Source organism: Phyllobates terribilis, unplaced genomic scaffold (assembly GCF_046119375.1).
Source record: "Phyllobates terribilis strain yellow unplaced genomic scaffold, ASM4611937v1 Scaffold_4__5_contigs__length_816908805, whole genome shotgun sequence".
In the NCBI taxonomy this organism is placed as follows: Eukaryota; Metazoa; Chordata; class Amphibia; order Anura; family Dendrobatidae; genus Phyllobates; species Phyllobates terribilis.
In genome coordinates this window covers 291463405-291485124 of record NW_027362764.1, presented here as the reverse complement: position 1 = coordinate 291485124, position 21720 = coordinate 291463405, and the positions used below count along the sequence as shown (strand labels likewise).

The following is a 21720-nucleotide window of genomic DNA, read 5'->3' as shown; positions in this document are numbered from 1 at the left end:
CTCATTTAAAGATTTTTCTGTATTTTCATGACTATGAAAATTGTACATTCGCACTGAAGGCATCAAAACTATGAATTAACACATGTGGAATTATATACTTAACAAAAAAGTGTGAAACAACTGAAAATATGTCTTATATTCTAGGTTCTTCAAAGTAGCCACCTTTTGCTTTGATGACTGCTTTGCACACTCGTGGCATTCTCTTGATGAGCTTCAAGAGGTAGTCACCGGAAATGGTTTTCACTTCACAGGTGTGCTCTGTCAGGTTTAATAAGTGGGATTTCTTGCCTTATAAATGGGGTTGGGACCATCAGTTGTGTTGTGCAGAAGTCTGGTGGATACACAGCTGATAGTCCCACTGAATAGACTGTTAGAATTTGTTAACAGCAGCTCAGATCAGAGACCAGGTCAATGCCACACAGAGTTCTAGCAGACACATCTCTACAACAACTGTTAAGAGGAGACTTTGTGCAGCAGGCCTTCATGGTAAAATAGCTGCTAGGAAACCACTGCTAAGGACATGCACCAAGCAGAAGAGACTTGTTTGCGATAAAGAACACAAGGAATAGACATTAGACCAGTGGAAATCTGTGCTTTGGTCCGATGAGTCCAAATTTGAGATCTTTGGTTCCAACCACCGTGTCTTTGTGCGACGCCGAAAAGGTGAGCGGATGGACTCTACATGCCTGGTTCCCACCGTGAAGCATGGAGGAGGAGGTGTGATGGTGTGGGGGTGCTTTGCTGGTGACACTGTTGGGGATTTATTCAAAATTAAAGGCATACTGAACCAGCATGGCTACCACAGCATCTTGCAGCGGCATGCTATTTCATCCGGTTTGCGTTTAGTTGGACCATCATTTATTTTTCAGCAGGACAATGACCCCTAACACACCTCCAGGCTGTGTAAGGGCTATTTGACTAAGGAGAGTGATGGGGTGCTACGCCAGATGACCTAGCCTCCACAGTCACCAGCCCTGAACCCAATCGAGATGGTTTGGGGTGAGCTGGACCGCAGAGTGAAGGCAAAAGGGCCAACAAGTGCTAAGCATCTCTGGGAACTCCTTCAACATTGTTGGAAGACCATTTCCAGTGACTACCTCTTGAGGCTCATCAAGAGAATGCCAAGAGTGTGCAAAGCAGTCATCAAAGCAAAAGGTGGCTACTTTGAAGAATCTAGAATATAAGACATATTTTCAGTTGTTTCACACTTTTTTGTTAAGTATATAATTCCACATGTGTTAATTCATAGTTTTGATGCCTTCAGTGTGAATGTACAATTTTCAGTCATGAAAATACAGAAAAATCTTTAAATGAGAAGGTGTGTCCAAACTTTTGGTCTGTACTGTAATTCTAATGAAGCGCATGTTCATGGTTGAGGTTTACACAGCCAGATGTGACAGTAGTGGTATACACTGCCTCCAATCAATAGCTGTGATGCATCGTAGGACGACACTTTTGTGTTAGGGGAAGATTTTAGTTTGCAACTGAAAAAGTGCCGTTGAATGGCCAATAATACCTATGCAGCTGTCAAGCGCCATATTTATCTTACACAGTTGTACCACTTTTGTACAGTTATTTCTGGATTAAAATTAGGCCAGACAAGCAGAAGTGCCAAATTTATCCCTGTGGCATCGCTGTTTTATAGTTTTGACACATGCAAGACCTGAGACACTTTTTCCTACTGCACCTTTTGGTTGACTTAATTAATTTAGACCAAATTTTGCTCAGCTAATTATTTTATTTTTTTCCCCTTTTTCCTAATCTTTTGAAAATCTGAAAAAACTAAGCAACATTTCGAATTGTTTTAAATTAAAAAATGTATCCACAGCTTCTATGCAAACCTGTATATCTCCGCCATACCCCAAAACAGTCATGCGGTCATCCATACGTCTGCTACTTCTTGCTTGCTAGCTGCAGTGTCCGACTACACAAAGGCTGACGTTTGTTACCATAGAGACACATTGGTCACCATTATAGCTGTAGACACTAAATAGTAGATTGCACAGTTGTTTTTCTTTTGAAGCCTCAAAAACAAATAGTTTTCTTAGTATATATAGCTTTGAAAACAATTTTTATAAGGATGCTACAAAAGCACAGACAAAGACTATAGTTTGGAATCAGAAGTGCAATAAGGTTTATGTTTTTAGATTGATTTGCCTGAGAGGGAGAGAAATGAAAGCTTGTGCTTTTGGACTTTTCTAATTTTAATGGCTGATATATTTCTGTATGAAGATGCTATGTATTGCTTCTACTGGAAGGTCACGTTCCTTAGCAGTGCCAGCATTGCTGAATCCAACAGGCACACACTACTATAACAGCATAATTTACGTTTTCTATCACTTATCTAAAGTGTGCTGAATTCTACTAAATGAGGAAATACTTTCTGCAATGTGTAATATGATCTGTTTTGTGCCTTTTACAGAGTGGACTTTATCATGATCAGAGAAACTATAGCAGCCTTATATCTAGCAAGCCCCTCTCCACCTACCACACACGGGTCTGTCTCTTTGTTTGCTTGGTCTTGTGTGCTGTGACCACTAAGGTGCACTTTGTTAGATTAAGCAGTGAGATGTAAGCTATAGATAGGATGCTGGTATTGCCATACAAGGCCTGCAGATGTGACTGCAGATGGTGAAGCAGGAGGAACCTTTTACAGCCAGATGACTGGAGACAGGAAATGCTGGGATTGCTTCTCCTTAAAGTGGGGCTGGTTTAAAGAACTGATTGTTGCAAAACATGTTTGTTCCAGGAATGCAGAGAAAGGGAAACTAGTTACTTATGTGTTTCCATGTGTTTGTTGTTATGCCTGCCGATATTTTCTGTCCTGTATAAAGTGTTACGCTCGCGCCCGGACTGACTGGCATGAGCGTGATTAGTGATCACACTGGACCATGAACATAGGAGTGCGTGGAGGGGCGTAACTAAGTATCAACTCGGTCCGACCAAGGTCACACGGCGGCTCAGTCGACTCCGTGAACCAGGGAGGAACCGAGCAGAGGGACCAGGTGCTACTCCAGGACAGACCCCGGTCACAGTTGTTGACCCACACATGGGAATGCAGAAACAGGCAGGTTAGGCTGGCAAACAGACAGGTGAGTACTGGCTGGCACGTCTGGTATGAAGACAGGTGGGTATTGGCAGGCACAGCTGGTATGCAGACAAGAGGGGACTGGCAGGCACGGCTGGAATGCAGACAGGTGGGCACTGGCAGACACGGCTGGTATGCAGACAGGCGGGTACTGGCAGGTAGGAATGCAGCCAGGATAGGACCCAGTACAGACTGGGACACGGGAACGGAGCCGCGGGTGCGGTGGACAGCAGAGCAGGGCGAAACCGCAGATGGGGTGAACAAGCAGCGCGGATCAAAACCGCAGGTGCCGTGAACAAGCAGCGCGGATCAAAACTGCAGGTGCGGTGAACAAGCAGAGCGGATCAAAACCGCAGGTGCGGTGAACAAGCAGAGTGGAGCAAAACCGCAGGTGCGGTGAACAAGCAGAGCGGAGCAAAACCGCAGGTGCGGTGAACAAGCAGAGCGGAGCAAAACCGCAGGTGCGGTGAACAAGCAGAGCGGAGCAAAACTGCAGGTGCGGTGAACAAGCAGAGCGGAGCAAAACCGCAGGTGCGGTGAACAAGCAGAGCAGAGCCACGGGTGCGGTGAACAAGCAGAGCAGAGCGGAACCGCGGGTGCGGTGAACAAGCAGAGCAGAGCGTAACCACGGGAGCGGTGAACAAGCAGAGCGGAACCGCGGGTGTGGTGAACAAGCAGAGCAGAACAGAGCAGAAGGTGCAGGCAGACAGGACAGGGCTCTGTTCACATGGAACAGACTGGAAAATACAGGAAGATGGTTAGAACACAGGAGGTAGATAAGGAGGAAGGGAAAGGGGACAAGCAGAACCAGATACACACAAGGTACTTACAATGAAGTAGCGAGTGGACACAAAACTCGCAAACAGAAGTACAGAGACAACGAGTTGGAGTTAGGTGCTGGTTCAGACACTGCAGGAAAAGGGAAGGTTTGGACATAGAGACAAACAGGTAACAGGCTAGGACACTGTTCAGACAGGAACTGAACTGGGAACAAGATACAGGAATGAGCCTGGGAACTCAGCCCCCAGGGTGGCGGAACCAGACTAGAAGTCAGATATACAGGTAGCGGCCCTGGGTACTCAACCCCCAGAGTGGTGGAAACAGACTAGAGTCAGGACAGGACCTTGCAACTCACAGTTGCACAGAACACACTGTAAGAAAGTGTTGCTCAGGCACCTTCTACTGGGTGGAGGGGGTTTAAGTATCCAGTGACTCACAGCAATAAGCTGGGGACGCATTAGGACTGCGCACACTGTAGCTTTAAGAATCAGGAAGCAACAGCGCCGACGCCCTAAGCCAGCAGACAAGAGACATGCAAACAGCAGGTACTGGAGGAAAGTGTGCAGCCTGGCCTGACAGGTAAGATTGCGGTCTTGCATGGTGGGAGATGGTAAGCCATGCAAGCACGCCGCCATGGGTGTTACATAAAGAAGTTAATACACAAACAACAAACAAGTCTATAAAGCCCTATTCATATCAGGTTCACATTTAGCAAGAACTCTAGGACGTACCTGCTAAACATGTCCATGGGGTCTAGTAGAGCGGCCTCTTAGCTGCTTTCTGGTACAGTGGTTTCACTGTTGAAGCATCAGTAACTCACTTCACGAGGTGCGGAATAGTGTGGAAATCTACCATCTACCTCGGAAGAGTCCAGTAACAAAAACATACACCAAACTATGTATAATTTTTTATTTTCTTTAAACATGGCAGCCTATGGTTGGCACTTTGAATAGTGGTGTTGAGACATCATAGATCTTCAATAGTGCGTAGTTTCAGGAACACCAAGTCTAGATCTGGGTTTTTGTCATAGACGTAATGATAATAGGTGCAGGTATGCAATTACGCAGGGCCCTGGAGCCTAGGGGGGTCCAAAAGGTCCCTTTTTAGCCTAAATGAAAATACTATTATTATTATTAGGGTTCTCTGAGAAATGTAATAAAATAAATTACATTCAAATGTTACAAATTTTACTAAATACCTTTTATGTAGCAAAAATGTAGCAAAAAGGTAAGCATCTGACGTCTGTCTCAAGCTGATGTCTACTACGTATTGGGTTGGACAGTTGGGAAATTACTATAGATGGCAGCTGAATTATTTAAAATCCTGACAGTACATTATATAAAGCTTACTTTTTTTGCTAAATAAAGGTATTTGGTAACATTTGTAATATTTAATTATATTTTATTTATTTTATGAAATTTCTTGGAGAACCCCTTCAAAGACCTGCAATAGTTGGGGACCCTCTCGGAGATTTTTGCATCAAACCCACGAGCTTTAAGTTGCACCACTGGTGTTTGTCAAGCTAATTCATGAGTGCTCAACTCCCACCTTTCCAGATGATGACAGGCTATCAATGGCCACTTAAAATAAATACATTGTTATTAATTGATTATTCTTAAATTTCACTTTACTGTTTTAATTAAAATTGTCTGCTTTGATCAAATTTAAGTAAGCCTTCAAGAAAAGGAAGCTCATGCCACTTCAAATTGAACAAATCTTTATTAACATATATAAGAACAAATCACAAGTTAAAAAGGGGAATCAATGTAGAGAATTCTACACTCACAGGGTTTACAAAATGACCTTTCCAAAAGCAATTGAGCTGATGAAGTAATACTCAGATTTTACAAATAATATATATCCAAATGAAGGAGGACATAAGTCCAAAAGAAAGTACAGTATATGAAAATCGTGATCAATACATTGCTGCAGATTATCTTCAAAAGAGCCAAAAATGGATAACACATGCTCATAGAAAGGAGACAACGTTAATACAAGGTCAAAATCTAGCCACCACAAAGGAAGGGTATATATATATAGTGTTAGGCCCTAAACCTTCTGTATCAATATATAAAATGCCATGTGGCTACAGTGCATGTAGTACAAGGAGGGGCATCAAACTAAACAAATAGTTAATGGTATTATATAGGTACAAATCCAAAATAACAGTGCAATGTGAAAGTGCATGACATAGTGCAAGAAAACAATCCTGCAAATCAGAAAAACAAATCAGTGACACATTGTGGTGATGCACGGATTTGTTAGCAGTACAGCAATATAAGCATATGTAAAGGAAGGAGAGCAATATACAACCTGGGAGTGCCACACAAGCCTCCAACATTTCTAGCTTTTTTTCTGGGGGATTAGTGTATAGATATCTCTAATTTATCAAATGTAGTCTGTGTATGGCTTTAAAGAAACACTCCCATGAAAATCGTTCTTCACATGAAAATTGTTCTTCATTAAATGTGTGTACACTTGTATGGTGTGTTGTGTGAGTGTGTTAGTATACTCGCCTACTGCTGCTCTCTCCAGGACCCAGCACTGCCCCGCTCCTCTTCTCAGCGACATCACCACAATTGCGACTAGCTGGCTCGCTCTCTGCGTGAGCCGGAAGTCTCTTTTATGATATGTCTATGGAGCCACGATCTGACGCTCCATAGACTTGCATTGTAAACGCCACTTCCTGATCATGCAGAGCACAGTGTGATCCGGGGAGTCTGCAGAGCGGTGACGTCACCGAGAAGAGGAGAAGAACAGCGCTGGATCCCAGGGAGAGCAGCGGTAGGCAAATATTTTAATGCCCTCACACTACACACCATACACATACACACATTTAATGAAGAAAAAAATTCATGGGAGTTCTTCTTTACACATAAACATCCATCACAGCCTTTGTTTAAGGTAATGATAGTTTCTTTTCCTGCTGTAAACTCCAAATGTAAGTGTAAAACTGTTTGGGATCTAATTTGTGTTGCATACATAATTCACCTATGTAAACTGAATTATAGCATGGAGTGTAAAAGTGTGGCATGCCATGTAACTGATGACATATTTTGATGTATCTTTTAAATATATTTTTCCATGTAGTCATCCTCTCTATACAGTGACCCTCTTGCCATGTCCAGGAGTTACAGGGTTAGTATTTTATTGGTTATGAAATAAAATAGTGACATTAGAGACTAATGTCTTCTAACTGACTGCAGAGCCATTAATCATTAATTAACATAGCGGATTAAAGGGATTGTGCCATTACATACTTTGTTGTTAAAAGCTCCTAAACAGGTATAAATGTTCACAGAAAATGTGTACAGTGGATTACTTGAATAAGAAATACCTCATTATATGTTTTTTGTTTGTATGTCCATCACATGCTATTGATCAGGAGAACTTGTGGGAGGGACTAAAAGAAGGACCGTATAACAGCAGGTGCCCCTTTTCATTGGCTCAGATGTCACAGCACTGCCTTTATACTTTCCTTCCCCACTTCTGTGCTCAAATAGTCTGTTACATTGCAGTATTTCAGCTTGACAAGAATCCATTTTTTTTTCTAAAAATATAATGTGTGCTCATTATTTCCCATCCCATAAGCACTCTCATATCTATCTGCTATTTCTTTCTATATGTAAAAAAAAATCAGATCACCAATTCACAGAGCAAATAATTAAGTTTGTAACGTTAAAGTATAACTCTACAAATAATGTTTCACACTTCAAAAAATTAAAATGTCTATAATTTTTATTAGAAATGTTTAAAAACACAAATCATATTTAAGTATGTGCATATCAGGGAAATACAAAACACATAGGTGGACATAAACTGATAAGGGTATAGTCAAATGTCAAATCAAAAATCAATGTTTATGTAAGAATCGCCCAATGCATGTTTCACATGCTGCTTTCTCAATAGGATTGAGCAAAGCAATGTGTGAAACATGCATCAGGGTTTTGCTATTCTCTGTATTATCTGAGTAACTATTAATTATATCTATGATCATGTTCTAACTAATTAGATGCACCTGGCCACTTTTGACTAAGAACCAGGAAATGGGTTCACCTTGTGTCAGTCTGCTGGATGTAGAGCAGAGTGCAGTGTGTTGAAGCTGGTGCGTCACCAGCCCAAATGTGAGCTGTAGCTGAGAGAGTGACAAGACAGGGTCTCTCTCTGAATGGAGACTGCACGGGTCAGCCTGTAAAGCTGGGCAGAGTGTTAGTTGGAGCTGCAGAGTAATGTGCAAGCTGCAGCCAGTTCAGTGTGAACTCTACATGGAGTTCAGCACTTCTGTTTGGCTCTGGAAACTGCTGGCGCTCAAGCTGAAGATGATACAGAGACCTGTTAGGACCGTACCTCTTCAGTGTGTAACAGGAGAGGTGAAACCACTGTGCCGAGGAGAGCCTGGAGGGGCGTGACTAAGTGCTGCACCAAGACTGACCTCAGATGCACAGCAGCAGACCTGGCCACGAAGGGAAAGTTGAGCTGGTAGAGGCAAGAACCCAGGAGCAGCAGGTGCTGGTGGACACAGCAATTAGGCAGGTGCGGCTGGTATGCAGGTTGGCACAGACAGGTGCTGGCGGGCATGACTGGCAGACGGGCAGGTACTGGCTGATGTAGGCTGTTGCAACTGTTATACAGATGAGCGCAAGCAGGTGCAGGCGTGTACAGATGGGCACAGGAAGGTACAGGCAGGGGCGGCTGGTATACAGGTGGATACAAGCAGGTGCAGGAGGGTCCGGATGGTATACAAGTGGGCACAGGCAGGTGCAGACAGGTACAGCTGGAAGGTACAAGCAAGGACAGGCCAGGCAGGAACGAGTCATGAACAAGCTAGTAGGTACTGGCAAATACTAACAAACTGGGGACCTGACAACTAGCAAGCAAGTAGGGAGCAGACTAACAACATTGCTCAAGCACCTCCCAACAGGTGGAGGTGCCTTAAATAATAAGTGTCTCCTAACCATTGGCTGGGGACACTTTAGGATGGCGCACGCTGTCCCTTTAAGAGGAGCGGAACGCGTCTTAAGCACTGTGCCCGGGGATCTGCAAACTGTGCGCAGACCCCGGGCCACAGCAGGAGGAGCGGGACAGAGGCCGCAGCGGTGAGTAAGTCAGCGTCTCTGCTGGGGGAGGGAGGGAATGTTGCGGAGACACCGCCGCTACACAGTGAATAAAGTTTGCTCCATGGGAAGGAACTGTAAACTGTTCAAATGAGCCCGCACTCACATATATGTGCCTGCTAAATGAACTGTTTGCTGTTATACCTTTGTGCCTAGAAGAGGCTGTTTTGGTTGTTGAATCCCTTGGAGTTTTATGAAAGCAATAAAACTGCACGTTTGAACCAACCGCATTGCCTGTGTGAATACTACCTAATGCCTACCTGAGAGCATGAATCCCTACAGGGGATACTTGTTTGTTAAACAGTGGCATGTAAAACTTTGGGCACCCCTGGTCAAAATTACTGTTATTGTGAACAGTTAAGCAAGTTGAAGATGAAATGATTTCTAAAAGGCCTAAAGTTAAAGATGACACATTTCCTTTGTATTTTAGGCAAAAAAAATATTTATATAATTTTTTACATTTTAAAAATTACAAAAAAAGGAAAATGGGCCTAAGCAAAAGTTTGGGCACCCTTGGAGATTTGTGTGCTCATAACTTTGACTAAGGTTTCAGACCTTAATTAGTCTGTTAGGGTTATGGCTTCTTCACTATCATCATTAGGAAAAGCCAGATGATGCAAATTTCCCAGCTTTATAAAAACCCAGCCTCCTCTAACCTTGTGTCAAAAACAGCAGCCATGGGTTCTTCTAAGCAGCTGCCTAGCACTCTGAAAATGAAAATGGTAGAGGCACACAAAAGCAGGAGAAGGCTATAAGAAGATGGCAAAGTGTTTTCAAGTTGCCCTTTACTCAGTTCGAAATGTAATTAAGAACTGGCAGTTAACAGGAACAGTGGAGGTCAAGATAAGGTCTAGAAGACCAAGCAAAATTTCACTGAGAGCTGCTCGTAGGGTTGCTAGAGAGGCAAATCAGAACTTCCGCTTGACTGCAAAAGACCTTCAGAAAGATTTAGCAGACTCTGGAGTTGTGGTACATTGTTCTACTGTTCAGTGTCACTTGCACAAATATGGCGTTCATGGAAGAGTCATCAGAAGAAAACCTATCCTGCTTCCTCACCATAAAATTCAGCATCAGAAGTATGCAAAAGAACATCTAAATAAGCCAGATGCATTTTTGAAACAAGTCCTGTAGACCAGTGAGGTTAAAATAGAACTCTGTGGCCACAATGATCAAAGGTGTGTGTGGAGAAAAAAGGGCACAGAATTTCAGGAAAAGAACATCTCTCCAACCATTAAGCATGGGTGTGGATCAATCATGCTTTGGGGTTGTGTTGCAGCCAATGGCACAGGGAACATTTCACGGGTAGAGGGAAAAATAAATTCAATGACATTTCAACAAATTCTTGATGCAAATATGACACCATCTGTAAAAAAAAAAGCTGAAGTTGAAAAGAGGATGGCTTCTACAAATGGGTAATGATCCTAACCACACGTCAAAATCCACAATAGACTACCTCAAAAGGTGCAAGGTGAAGGTTTTACAATGGCCCTCACAGTCCCCTCATCTGAACATCATTGAAAATCTGTGGCTAGACCTCAAAATAGCAGTGCATGCAAGACGACCAAGGAAGCTCACAGAACTGGAAGAATTTTCCAAGGAAGAATGGATGAAAATCCCTCAAAAACATTTGAAACATTTTTGTCTGGCTGCAAAAAGCGTTTACAAGCTGTGATACTTTCAAAAGGGAGTGCTACTAGGTACTAACCATGAAGGGTGCCCAAACTTTTGCATTGTCCATTTTCCTTTTTGTTATTTTAAAATGTAAAAGATGAAAAAATATATATATTTTTTTGCTTATAATACAAGGAAATGTGTCATCGTTCACTTTAGGCCTTTTAGAAATCATTTCATCTTCAACTTGCTGAACTGTTCACAATGAAGGTAATTTTGACCAGGGGTGCTCAAACTTTTACATGCCACTGTATACAAAATGTTAATAATAATCTCTGACTTACTATAAACAGTGATCTTTGACATTTGACTATACCTTTACCAGTTTGCTGCATATATGTTTTGTATTTCCCTGATATACATATACTTAAAGGGGTATTCCCATCTCCCAAATCCTATCCCAATATGTAATAGGTGTAATAATAGTAATATTAGCAAATATCTCCAATTAGAAATTGTAGTATAGTTTTTCTGATTCGCTATCTCTCTTTCCTTATGTGCAGGCATTGCAAGACCTTAGGTATCCATGGTTACGACCACTGATAAAGTAACAGTTAGTTAGCTAGTTGCTAGTGGTCATAACCATGGATGCCTAAGGTCCTGCAATGCCTGCACATGAAGTAAGAGAGATGGCGAATCATAAAAACTATACTACATTTCTAATTGGAGATATTTGCTAATATTATTATTACACCTACTACATATTGGGATAGGATCTTGGAGATGGGAATGCCCCTTTAAATATGTTTTAATGTGTTTTAAATATTTCTAATATAAATTATAGACATGTAAAAAATCATACGAAGAATAATCATTTAAGAACTTTTTACACTTTTTAATGTCTTCCATAATTTGTACAAATTCATTGAGAAACAAAATTAAATCATTTTGAGGGGGAAAATAAAAATAAAATAATGTGGTTGCATAAGTTTTAACAATTTCTTATAATTGGGGTTGTGGTTGTATTCAGAATTACGCAATCCCTTTTAAACTCATAAATAGTAGTCAGTGCGCAGCTGCCATCATGTTCACGGATTTTGATTACCTCATTTAAAGTTTAACTGTTCTAGTAGGGTTTTCCTGACATTTTCTTAGTTACATTTTACAGTAAAAGCCATGGTCCATAAACTGCGTACAACACAGCAAAGGAATCTCGTTATTGAAAGTTATCCATCAGGAGAAGGATACAAAAAATTAAGACATTAGATATACAATGGACCACTGTCATGATAGTCATCAAGAAGTAAATTAAATTTGGCACAACAGCGACATTACCTACAACTGAATGTCCCTCGAAAATTGAAAGGGAGTCTCAGCTCAGAGAAACAGTATTTACTGAGAATATAGCTGAGATAAAAATTTAGTGTTCTGATTGCTGCATCTGTTCTCCCTCAGGCTATGTGCCCACGTAGCGTTTTTGTAGCGTTTTTGCGGCGTATTTGCGGCCGCGAAAACGCTTGTAAAACAGTCTGCCATGCAAAGCAATGTGAATTCGGATGTGCTGTGCACATGATGCGCTAATTTGCGCGCCGAATTCGCATTGCTTTGCAAAACGCAGCATGACCATTTCTACCGCAATTACGCTGCAGCGTAATCGCGGTGCGTGTGGTACCCAGGATGAAGAGGAGACTACAACTCCTCTTCATCCCGGCTACCACACGGTGAAAAAAATAAATAAAAAAGTTAAAAATAAACAAAACCTATATATTCACCTCTCCAGCGGCCCCTGGTCTCCTCCGGTCTGCTCCCGGCCGCGTCTTCTCTCTTCAGCGTCCCGCAGTGTACTGTCAGGACCTGCGGTGACGTCATTTAGTCACCTGATGGTCACGCGACCGCTGACGTCGGTGGTCAGGTGATGGTCGCGTGACCATCAGGTGACTAAATGACGTCACCGCAGGTCCTGACAGTACACTGCGGGACCCTTAAGAGAGAAGACGCGGCCGGGAGCAGACCGGAGAGCCGACCGGGGGCTGCCGGAGAGGTGAATATACAGGTTTTTTCTTTTATTTTTAACGTTTTAATTATTATTATTTTTTTTTTTTACTATAGATGCTGCATTTAAAGCATCTAAGTTGTTCACACATTATAAATCCATGCCAAGCACTTTTCCAAGTGATGCTCAAAATCGCTTGGAAAAGTGCTTGAAAAAACGCATGTAAAAACCGCTTCTCTCTGGCAGAAAAAACACATGTAAATCTGCATGCGTTTTTTCTGCCAGAGAGAGGCAAAAACGCTCTGGATCAAATCTGCTACGTGGGCACATAGCCTCACTGTCGATTATTGACCACTGGCTTGACTAAGCTTTCTTTGTAGACAGGGATCGCTCCAGGAAAGCCAACCCGATCAACCACCAGTGAGGTAGGCGGGGGCATGCACAACCAAGAGCAGAATGGTATACAGAGCCTTGACAAAGGTGCACTGAGCACCATTATTAACACATTTGATTAATCTTCAGTTTCTTCAGAATCGAGGCAATGATTAGAACACTAAAGCTTCAAATATGCACTACAAGGCTGTGTGCTTAGTTCTATCTGTTTGGGCTGACTGACTCTGTGTTTAAAATGAAATGAATTGTTCATTGGTTGGGGTACAGCTGTTGAAACCCCTACTGATCCCATGAGCATTGGTGCCAGATCCCCCATTTCCATTAGAAAGATAAATAAAGCTAATGTTTTGGGCTATTTTTCATCTTCTATAGATGAGTGGTTATATCTCTTTGAGAATTGAATACTGGGAACCCATAGTTGCTGGCACATCCCTAAAATGTAAAGATGGAGGATATCTTATTCCTTGCAGAGTTCACCGGTCATAAGGGTGATGCAAAACAGCCAGTGGTGCTTACTGTCACCCATGTGTGCAACTCCCTTATAGAAGTGACTGAGCCAGTATAACAAAGCTTTCTCATGGGAATGGGAACCAGGCACCTACGTTCTCTGGATCATTAGGGCCCTCTCATCTAATTGATTTGCCTTTATTGCCCTAAGAAAAATAAGCCTATACTTAAGCTGCATTTACATTGAAAGATCATAAAAACACTTGTTTCACTATTATCTTTCAGTATAAACAGGATGCCCCTCACCCATTGAACATGCAAAGCATTTGTTCATGGGGTAAAATCTAGTATATATTGCTCAGTGTGCATTGCTTACTCTGGTTTTCCTGTGTAAACAGGCATTTAACCAGCTCCCAATTAGTAACATTTTACCAATCAGCAGTGGTATCGTGCCGCCGGTTGGTCTGTGTAAATTAGAGAAATTTGACGTAGTTTGGAGGTAGTGGGGCTCCTGTAACGCAGCGGGATATTTTTTTGTCTCTACTTGTAAAGACTACATTTCCAAGAATGCAAATGACCTGAATAAAATGAATTCAGAGATAGTCAGGCACAGACTTTCTCCTGCCAAATCTATGCTGAGGTTTCTCTCAGTATTTTTGAAGTAACACAGCAGTAAATAAGACTTTCATCTGTACAATCACAGGAATAGTGTCAGGCTCTTAATGAAATAATGTTTTGTTTGCAGACATCTCCAAAGCTAAGCACTAATTTGGCCCGAAGTGCCAGTTCGGTTCGTATTTGCAGTCTGCTTGATCTGCTTTTGTGAAATGAAATTTGGCTTATTTGTAGGAATAAAATGAATGCATACTGCTAATCGTTGTTGTGTTTACACTTTGCTTCTTGTAATGTTTCTTATGCTATTATATTAAACTGGATTGTTAACCATTCAAAAATCAGGCTGTTCCGTCTGGACTTACCCCAACAACTACTTTATTACTTTACCTGGAAAATTGCTCATTAAACAAGAACTTGATTTTGTGGGGAAACAGCTCATTTGACCTACATCACCATGCCACCTTCACAAGCAACTGTTCCCTGGGAAAATCAAGTCATTTGCTTATAATACTGTTAAAAATCAGAAGTAGTTACCGTAATTGCCACCATGGCTGCAACCTCGACGATCTGTTTGACCTTACCATCAGATGACTGCTTGGTCAAGTCGGTGAAGCATGTCTTGGAGATGGCTATTGACATGGCTTGGGTAACTTACACAGCAATAAAGGTTAAATATGATTGCTAAGTGGAATGTATTGTGGATGACAGATAATGCGCATTATTTTATAATTAATCATCATAAAAGGGAGTGTAAGATTATAGTGGAATTCTTCCCCCCTATATTTCTGTCTTAGACATCACTCTATGAAGATGGCTTTGCTAACTCGTACACTTCCAGAACTGTAAGTCTCGGGTTTCCTGTCCTTTTATTCTTGTTCTGAAGATCTTGAATACAGGCATTCTTCATCTATTAATTCTGTTTTTTTTACTACTGCGATCCCCAGCCATCTGAGTACAGCTACACTTCTTCCCGAGCCAGCTCTACAAAAAGCAGTCCTGTGGTGAGAGTCCCCGCTGCATGTGTGTGCACAGTCTCCTGGGTTTTCCCACACATATTAATCTAGAGTATTGCTATTCTCTCACAGCTATCACCTAACGTGTTCAATGCTGGTGGTCACACATGGTCCATAGCTCTGACTCTCTAGAATAGATCATCTCAGAGATTCCTGCCGATTTACAGGCTAGAGAATGAAGGCCCATGTAGATAGGCTGATTTCTGTCCACAAACCGCATCATGTTGTCAGCAACGATAATGTTTATCCTGGCACAAGTGATTCGATTACCCAATGAATTTTGCTTGTTCATCAAGTGATCATTGACCAGTGTAAACATGATTATCGCCTCTTCTACATAGGTCTTAAGAATCCAAGCCCTTGAAGCAACCTCTCACTGGCAAGGAACATATAAGGTAGAAGTTCTGAGATATTCAAAAGAACAGCAAGGAAAGCCATAACACATACTGTATTTACCAGCTATACCAAGTCACAATGGCACTTTTTAGTGACTCCATTTGAACATTTGTTATATTAAAGGGAGTTCCAGCAATTATAGACTGATTAGAAAACAGCTCTGTTACAATATTGCTACTAATACATCACTTATCCTCCACTGCTCTGCTTTTAATGCATCCTGAGTTGGTGAGAATCCGTGCCTAGTCCAGTGGCCAGTCGGTAATCTGTCAGCTAGACGGGAGCCCTGAGAACGGCCTCTTACCTGACTGCATCTCTGGTTCCTGATTTGATTAGCAGGCCTGGCGCAGCATCATTGTTGTGGCATGACATGTGAAATCACACCAGGCTGGCTAATCAAAAGATGAGCCACAGATATCCTCATTTAATAGACAGCAACAGATTACTCACATGGCCGAATCGACCAGGTCCTGTGAATTGATTTTTCCCCAACCCTAATCCTGAATGCTTTATCACCTATTTGGTGGATAGGTGATGATTTTTGTACACTTGAATACCCCTTTAAGATTATCTGGGGCACAACTTTAGGGAACAATGTGTTGATCTGCTGCATTTTATTATGTGCCTTCTCTGTAGTGTACGGATGATGAGGGATCTGTGTCTTATAGTGCTGGACGAGGACGAAGAGATAGTGTGGTGAGCTCAGTTGCATGTGTGTGTTTTTTTACACCAGTTAATTGAGTTGTACATGATTTTTAGTGGATTTTTGCCCTTTTTATGAACGTCAATAATGTGGGGGTTCCTTCCTTAAGAATATTTGCAGTTTTTTTGTTTGTTTGTTTTTTTAAATACTTTTGTATCATTTTCAGCAATTAACATTGTGTCCTTGAGAACAGTGCACTTTTCGGCTGAGATTTGTATTTCTTTCTTCAAATTGCATTCATTGGGTTTAAAAAACAAAACCATGGCTAGTAGTTTTAATCTGTGCAGTCACTTATTCTTATTGTGGTTATGACAATAAGTAATACCAATAAGATCAGCATTATCATTTCAGCTTCAGTTTCTCTGTTTTGTTAATAAGGGCAGTAAAATTAGAACTTCTGCAAGAAATGAATCTGTCTCATGATGGGCACAAATGGCGCCAAATGGGACCCCATTGTTTGCTTTCTATTTTGGTATCCATCATTTTAGCGTAAAATATGTGCAGCAGTGTGTATGTAAACAAATTGTCTATGGCACCAGAATAATCAGTTTATGCAAAATTAAAAATTATTGCCATACTATTATATGACCACAAAGAGGCGCTATTTGCATCTGAATACACTGCTCTAACCTGAACTTTTCTCCACCCCAGTTGTACTTTCTTTACTTGTCGATGTGCTTTTGGTCTCCTTTCCTCTTTGGATTTCTGCAGCTGTAAGGCTGTGTTCACACGTTGCGTTTTTTTATGCAAATTTTAAGCTGCGTTTTACAGCACCAGCAAAAGCTATGAGATTTCAGAAATCTCATGTACACACATTGTTTTTTTTACAGACTGAGATTTGGAAAACTGGCGCGTTTTTGCAAACTGCAGCATGTCACTTCTTTCAGCGTTTTTTCAGCATTTTTGCAGCGTTTTTTCACCCATAGAAAGCAATGAGTAAGTGCAAAAACGCAGGCATCAGATTTTACTGTGTTTTTGGTGCAGAAACCTTAAGGAGGTTGCATCATGGTTTTTTGTGGCGCACTAAACTTTATCAGCATGCACATGAGACAATAAAAACACAGAAAAAAATGCAGCAATACCTGCAGCTTCTTAACTGCCAGGAGAGCAGGTTTTGCCTGCAGAAAAATACGCGGCAAAAACGCAACGTGTGAACATAGCCTTATAGTGTGTATTTCCAGATACATTGGGGCAGATGAACAAAACTGTATAATTCTTAGACAGTGCAAGCTTAGACTAGACTGTATTAACATGCCCCAGATTTATCAGTGCTTCATGCTGTTTGATAAATCTGTCTAATGTTAAGGCTGTCTAGCCTAAGTTTACATCATCTAGTTGGCTTACTTTATAACAGAGATATGCTCCAAATATGAAGCAAGTTGTGAACCACAGATTTTTTTTTTTTTTTTGCAAATTATACCATAATTCTGTCGCGTTTAGTGTGATAACTATGCCCCATATTGGACATGGACAACCTATAAAGCTTTGCAGCCAGGTATGCAGCAGTGCTGGGAGAAGCCAGGCGGGGTCAGTGCGGTCTAGTTTCGGCTCTGGCTATGGTCCCCAGCCTGATCTTACTATATTTTTTCTGAAACGTTCCTGCAATAGTGCAGCCAGGCTCTGGTTCCTGCTGCCTGCGCTTTGGCCAGCTTGGATCAGCTGGCAGGTTCGCTTTATAAGGAGCCACCTCTGGTGCATTACACGTGTATATTGTACACATTGTGATATTCCCTGTATTTTGTACTGTTGTAATAGACAATGGCAAGTTTTAATATCACTTTATTAATGTATTATCACTACTATTGATTTAACCTTTAAATTCTTAGTTATTTCACTTCCATTAATGACATCAAGTAGCACACAGGGTTGTGGCTCTAGGTTTCACCACCGGGAAGCAGTAATTATACAAGTTCTCTTAGACTTAAAACTTCCTGACCAAAAATGTTTCTCCGCTCCAAAGCAGACGAGGGTACACTGAATATTTTTAATCTATGTGTATATCTCAAGTGGCTGTTTGAGTTTTTATTTTTCCTGCGTTTCTCCAAGTTATCAGACTTTTCTGACCAGAGTGAATCTGCAGCAGATTATTTTAGTCGCTCCAATCGTCGGGGAAGTATTGTGTCTGATGATATCAGCATCCCCGATCTCAACAACGTGAGTTATAATGCATGCAGAGACTGGCGTGTGCACCGAATAGTATTTTCCCCATCATTCCCTTACCTGCTGTGACATGGAAGTGTGTTAATAGAATAGTCATGATAATCTAGGATTGCTTTTATCATGTTAATTATTTTACTGGCACTAAATATATGTGGGAGTGTAACCTATTAAGCATGAGTTTGAAGTATCACCTAAAATAAGACAAAAAAGTAATGAGCTCACCACGGCTGCTGTAAACTGGTACCAGGAGCCGGTGGGCGCCAAGTCCTGCTGGTGAAGGACCGCTACCATGGAGGAGACAAGGACGAAGCATAGCACAACCATCCGGTGATCCATACAACATGCATCTAAAAAGTGACGCCTTTCTGGCATAAAATGCCCTTAATCATAATATACTATCATTGAGGGCGTTTTATGCCAGAAATGCATCAGTTTTTATGTGCATCTTGTATGGATCTATTTGTTTTAATAGATCAAGAATAAAGGAGTTTTTATCTATCCCGGATGGTTGTGCTACACTTTGTCCTTGTCTCCTCCATTATCACTTAAAATAATACTAATCAAGAATACTGGTATTTGGTTTAAACTTGTGCTCGCACCGTGACAATTGTGAATGTGAATAGCAATAATATAACGATCACTCAATGTCAAGGGTGACTGCTTGGACAAGTATTTGTGTGGATAGGTCTGTACTAATCATCCTAATAACTGTTGAACACGTATGAGCATGACCATATCTAATATATGTATCATACCGACTGCCAGGAATAGGAGTGTTCTCAGGAGGATTCTTGTTAGGACTGTTCTGTCTCGGGGAAGTATCGGTGGAAGGTTCTTCCTCTTAGGGTTGGTTTTCCTTTAAGATTGGTGAGTTTAGGCAAAATCAGTGTCTGCATATGATCATATTTTATGGGTTGTCTGAGAGTTTATCAATTATGGCTAGCTGCAAGAAAACAGACATCCCTCACCTGTTACAATGGTTGTCCAGACATCAACTGGTTATAAGAAAAATAAAAGAAGTCATACACTGGTTCCCTGCAATGCCCATTCCTGCACCTACCTGGTCCGCTCTGGCCACTGCTATCTGGGCCTGTCTCCTCACACCAGAAGTGCCCACTCAACCAACCATTGGCTAAGACAGTTCTAAGCTGAACTGACCAGTAGGAACTGAGTATGCACCGCAACTGGAGCTGCTGATGTTTCTAAGGGTAAGTATTACTTATATTTTTTTTTTAAGCATTACGAGCCCTTTAGTAGTATTTTTTCCCTGGAAAACCTCTTTCAATCTCCCCTTCCTCCAGTGCCTATGCCTTGGTGGTGCCTATTTTCTGAGTGATCTTATGCTGTACATGTATGTAGCCTCTTCCGCCAATTACTGGCTTTACCAGTGATTTTCACATTTATGGCTTGTCTTCTAAAGCCAGCAAATTGTTGTGTTGCAATGGTCCGTGCTGATATGCTATGGCATGTCATTGGTCATAAAACCGTCGGTGACCACCAGAGCATCGGTAATTGAGCAATTTAGGATTTAACGAGTAATGTGGGGTGGGTTGTTACTTTTAATCTTCTGGAAATAGCTTAATTTTCAAACTCTCAGACAACCCCATTAATGTGGAAAAATGTTTACTGAAATATCATCAACTCCTTTTGCTGCTTATAATTTTGAGTTGATTTAAAGGGGTATTCCCATCTCCAAGATCCTATCCCACTCATGTGCAGGCAGTACAGGACCTTAGGTATCCACGGTTACGACCACTAGCAGCTAGCTAACTAACTGTCACTTTATCAGTGGACATAACCATGGATACCTAAGGTCCTGCAATGCCTGCACATGAGGAAAGCGACTTAGTGAATCAAAAATACTATACTACATTTCTAATTGGAGGTATTTGCTAATATTGTTATTATTACACCTACTACATATTGGGATAGGATCTTGGAGATGGGAATACCCCTTTAACAATTGTCTAATTTCACAGATTGCTTCAGAGTGTGGCATCAATTTTTGTAAAGTTTTTTTTTTTTGTCTTGTTTTTATTAGGAAAACCACATTTTAACACATGGTAATACTATTGGCACAAGATAATAAAACTTCCTTTACTGCTGTCTGCTTTTTCTTGTTATTGAAAGGGGGTTTTTGATTTCTCCGGCTGACGTTTCTTCTTCAAAAACAAACTACTTTACAGCCGCTGAGCTCAATTATTGTCTGTAGCGCTGTTGACAGATGATGTGATATCAGCACTGCAGACAATAGGAGACATTGGGTGCGGCAGAGACTCGACGGTGGACCTGGGTAGGGTAAGAAAAGCTCAGGGCTTTTTTTTTTTTTTTTTTTTTTTTTATAAATCAAACTGTAACCAAGAGACAATGGCTTTCCAAAATCGGGAAAACCCTTTTAAAAAAATTGGTATTTAATTGTGAAAGATGATTATACATCCTTAAATTCGGTTACATCCACTAATGTTCTATTCATGTAATATATGCCCTGCATTCTATAAATGAAATAAAGATTTATTTTCTGTTTTTTTTCTATTTTTAAAGCTAGACGAGAAGAGCGACAAGCAGTATTCTGAAGGTTATTCCAGGGTAAGTACAATGTACATGACTCATGTTTCAAATTCCTGCTCTGTATGCCTTTTAATAACCCCTCAGGTTAGTGGAAGATTTATGTACTGAATGCTACTTCAGTGACATTTCCCATGTAATTGTGTTGGGGACTCTTGGTCATAGAAATCTCCAACTATGACTAAAGAAGTCCATGTTGATTTATCTGATTTATGCAAAACCCTTGTTGTCCATTGAATTATGTAGGCTTCAGTTTAAAGGGATTCTCCAGGAATAAATAAAAATAAAGAATATGTCATTATAAATTGGGCTGTCGTCTTTTTACGCTGTCAGAAACCTGTCCTAGCATGACAGTTGAACAGGCCTGTGAGCATGTGCAATTGGAAGCTCCACATTCTCTCTTCGTAGGAAGATTTGCCCCAGTTTATATTCTGATCTATTATTGGAGAAACTAGGGGGCTGAGGTAGGTAGAGACCCCTCACACTACTGTTCACCCTGTCTTTCTGATCTAATACTGGAGACACATGGGTGCTTAGGTAAGAAGATGCTGCTCACACTGCTATCTATCCTTTTTTTCTGATCTAATACTGGAGATACAGGGGTGCTTAGGTAAGAAGAGGCTGCTCACACTGCTATCTATCCTGTATTTCTGATATAATACTGGAGATACAGGGGTGCTTAGCTAAGTAGATGCTGCACACACTAATGCCCACCCTGACATTCTGATCCCTTTACTAGAGATACCAAAGGTGATGAGGTAAGAAGAGGCTGCTCACACTGCTATCTATCCTGACTGTCTGATCTAATACTGGAGATACAGGGGTGCTTAGGTAAGAAGAGG

General features: G+C 41.3%; 1 protein-coding gene across 12 annotated transcripts in view; it reads left to right on the top strand.

The window, feature by feature from the left end:
• The window catches only part of LRRFIP2 (LRR binding FLII interacting protein 2), a 148390-nt gene that overhangs the window by 102182 nt on the left and 24488 nt on the right, over nucleotides 1-21720 (top strand). For 6 of the 12 annotated variants that reach the window (XM_073678302.1, XM_073678300.1, XM_073678301.1 and 3 more), the window contains exons 10-17: nucleotides 2423-2497; nucleotides 6959-7006; nucleotides 14172-14216; nucleotides 14836-14883; nucleotides 14986-15042; nucleotides 16087-16146; nucleotides 18200-18307; nucleotides 20855-20899. In XM_073678302.1, coding sequence (XP_073534403.1) covers nucleotides 2423-2497; nucleotides 6959-7006; nucleotides 14172-14216; nucleotides 14836-14883; nucleotides 14986-15042; nucleotides 16087-16146; nucleotides 18200-18307; nucleotides 20855-20899 — 486 coding nt within the window. The remainder of the gene's footprint in view (nucleotides 1-2422; nucleotides 2498-6958; nucleotides 7007-14171; nucleotides 14217-14835; nucleotides 14884-14985; nucleotides 15043-16086; nucleotides 16147-18199; nucleotides 18308-20854; nucleotides 20900-21720) is intronic. The other 6 variants (XM_073678307.1, XM_073678309.1, XM_073678308.1 and 3 more) reach the window with 1 other exon arrangement.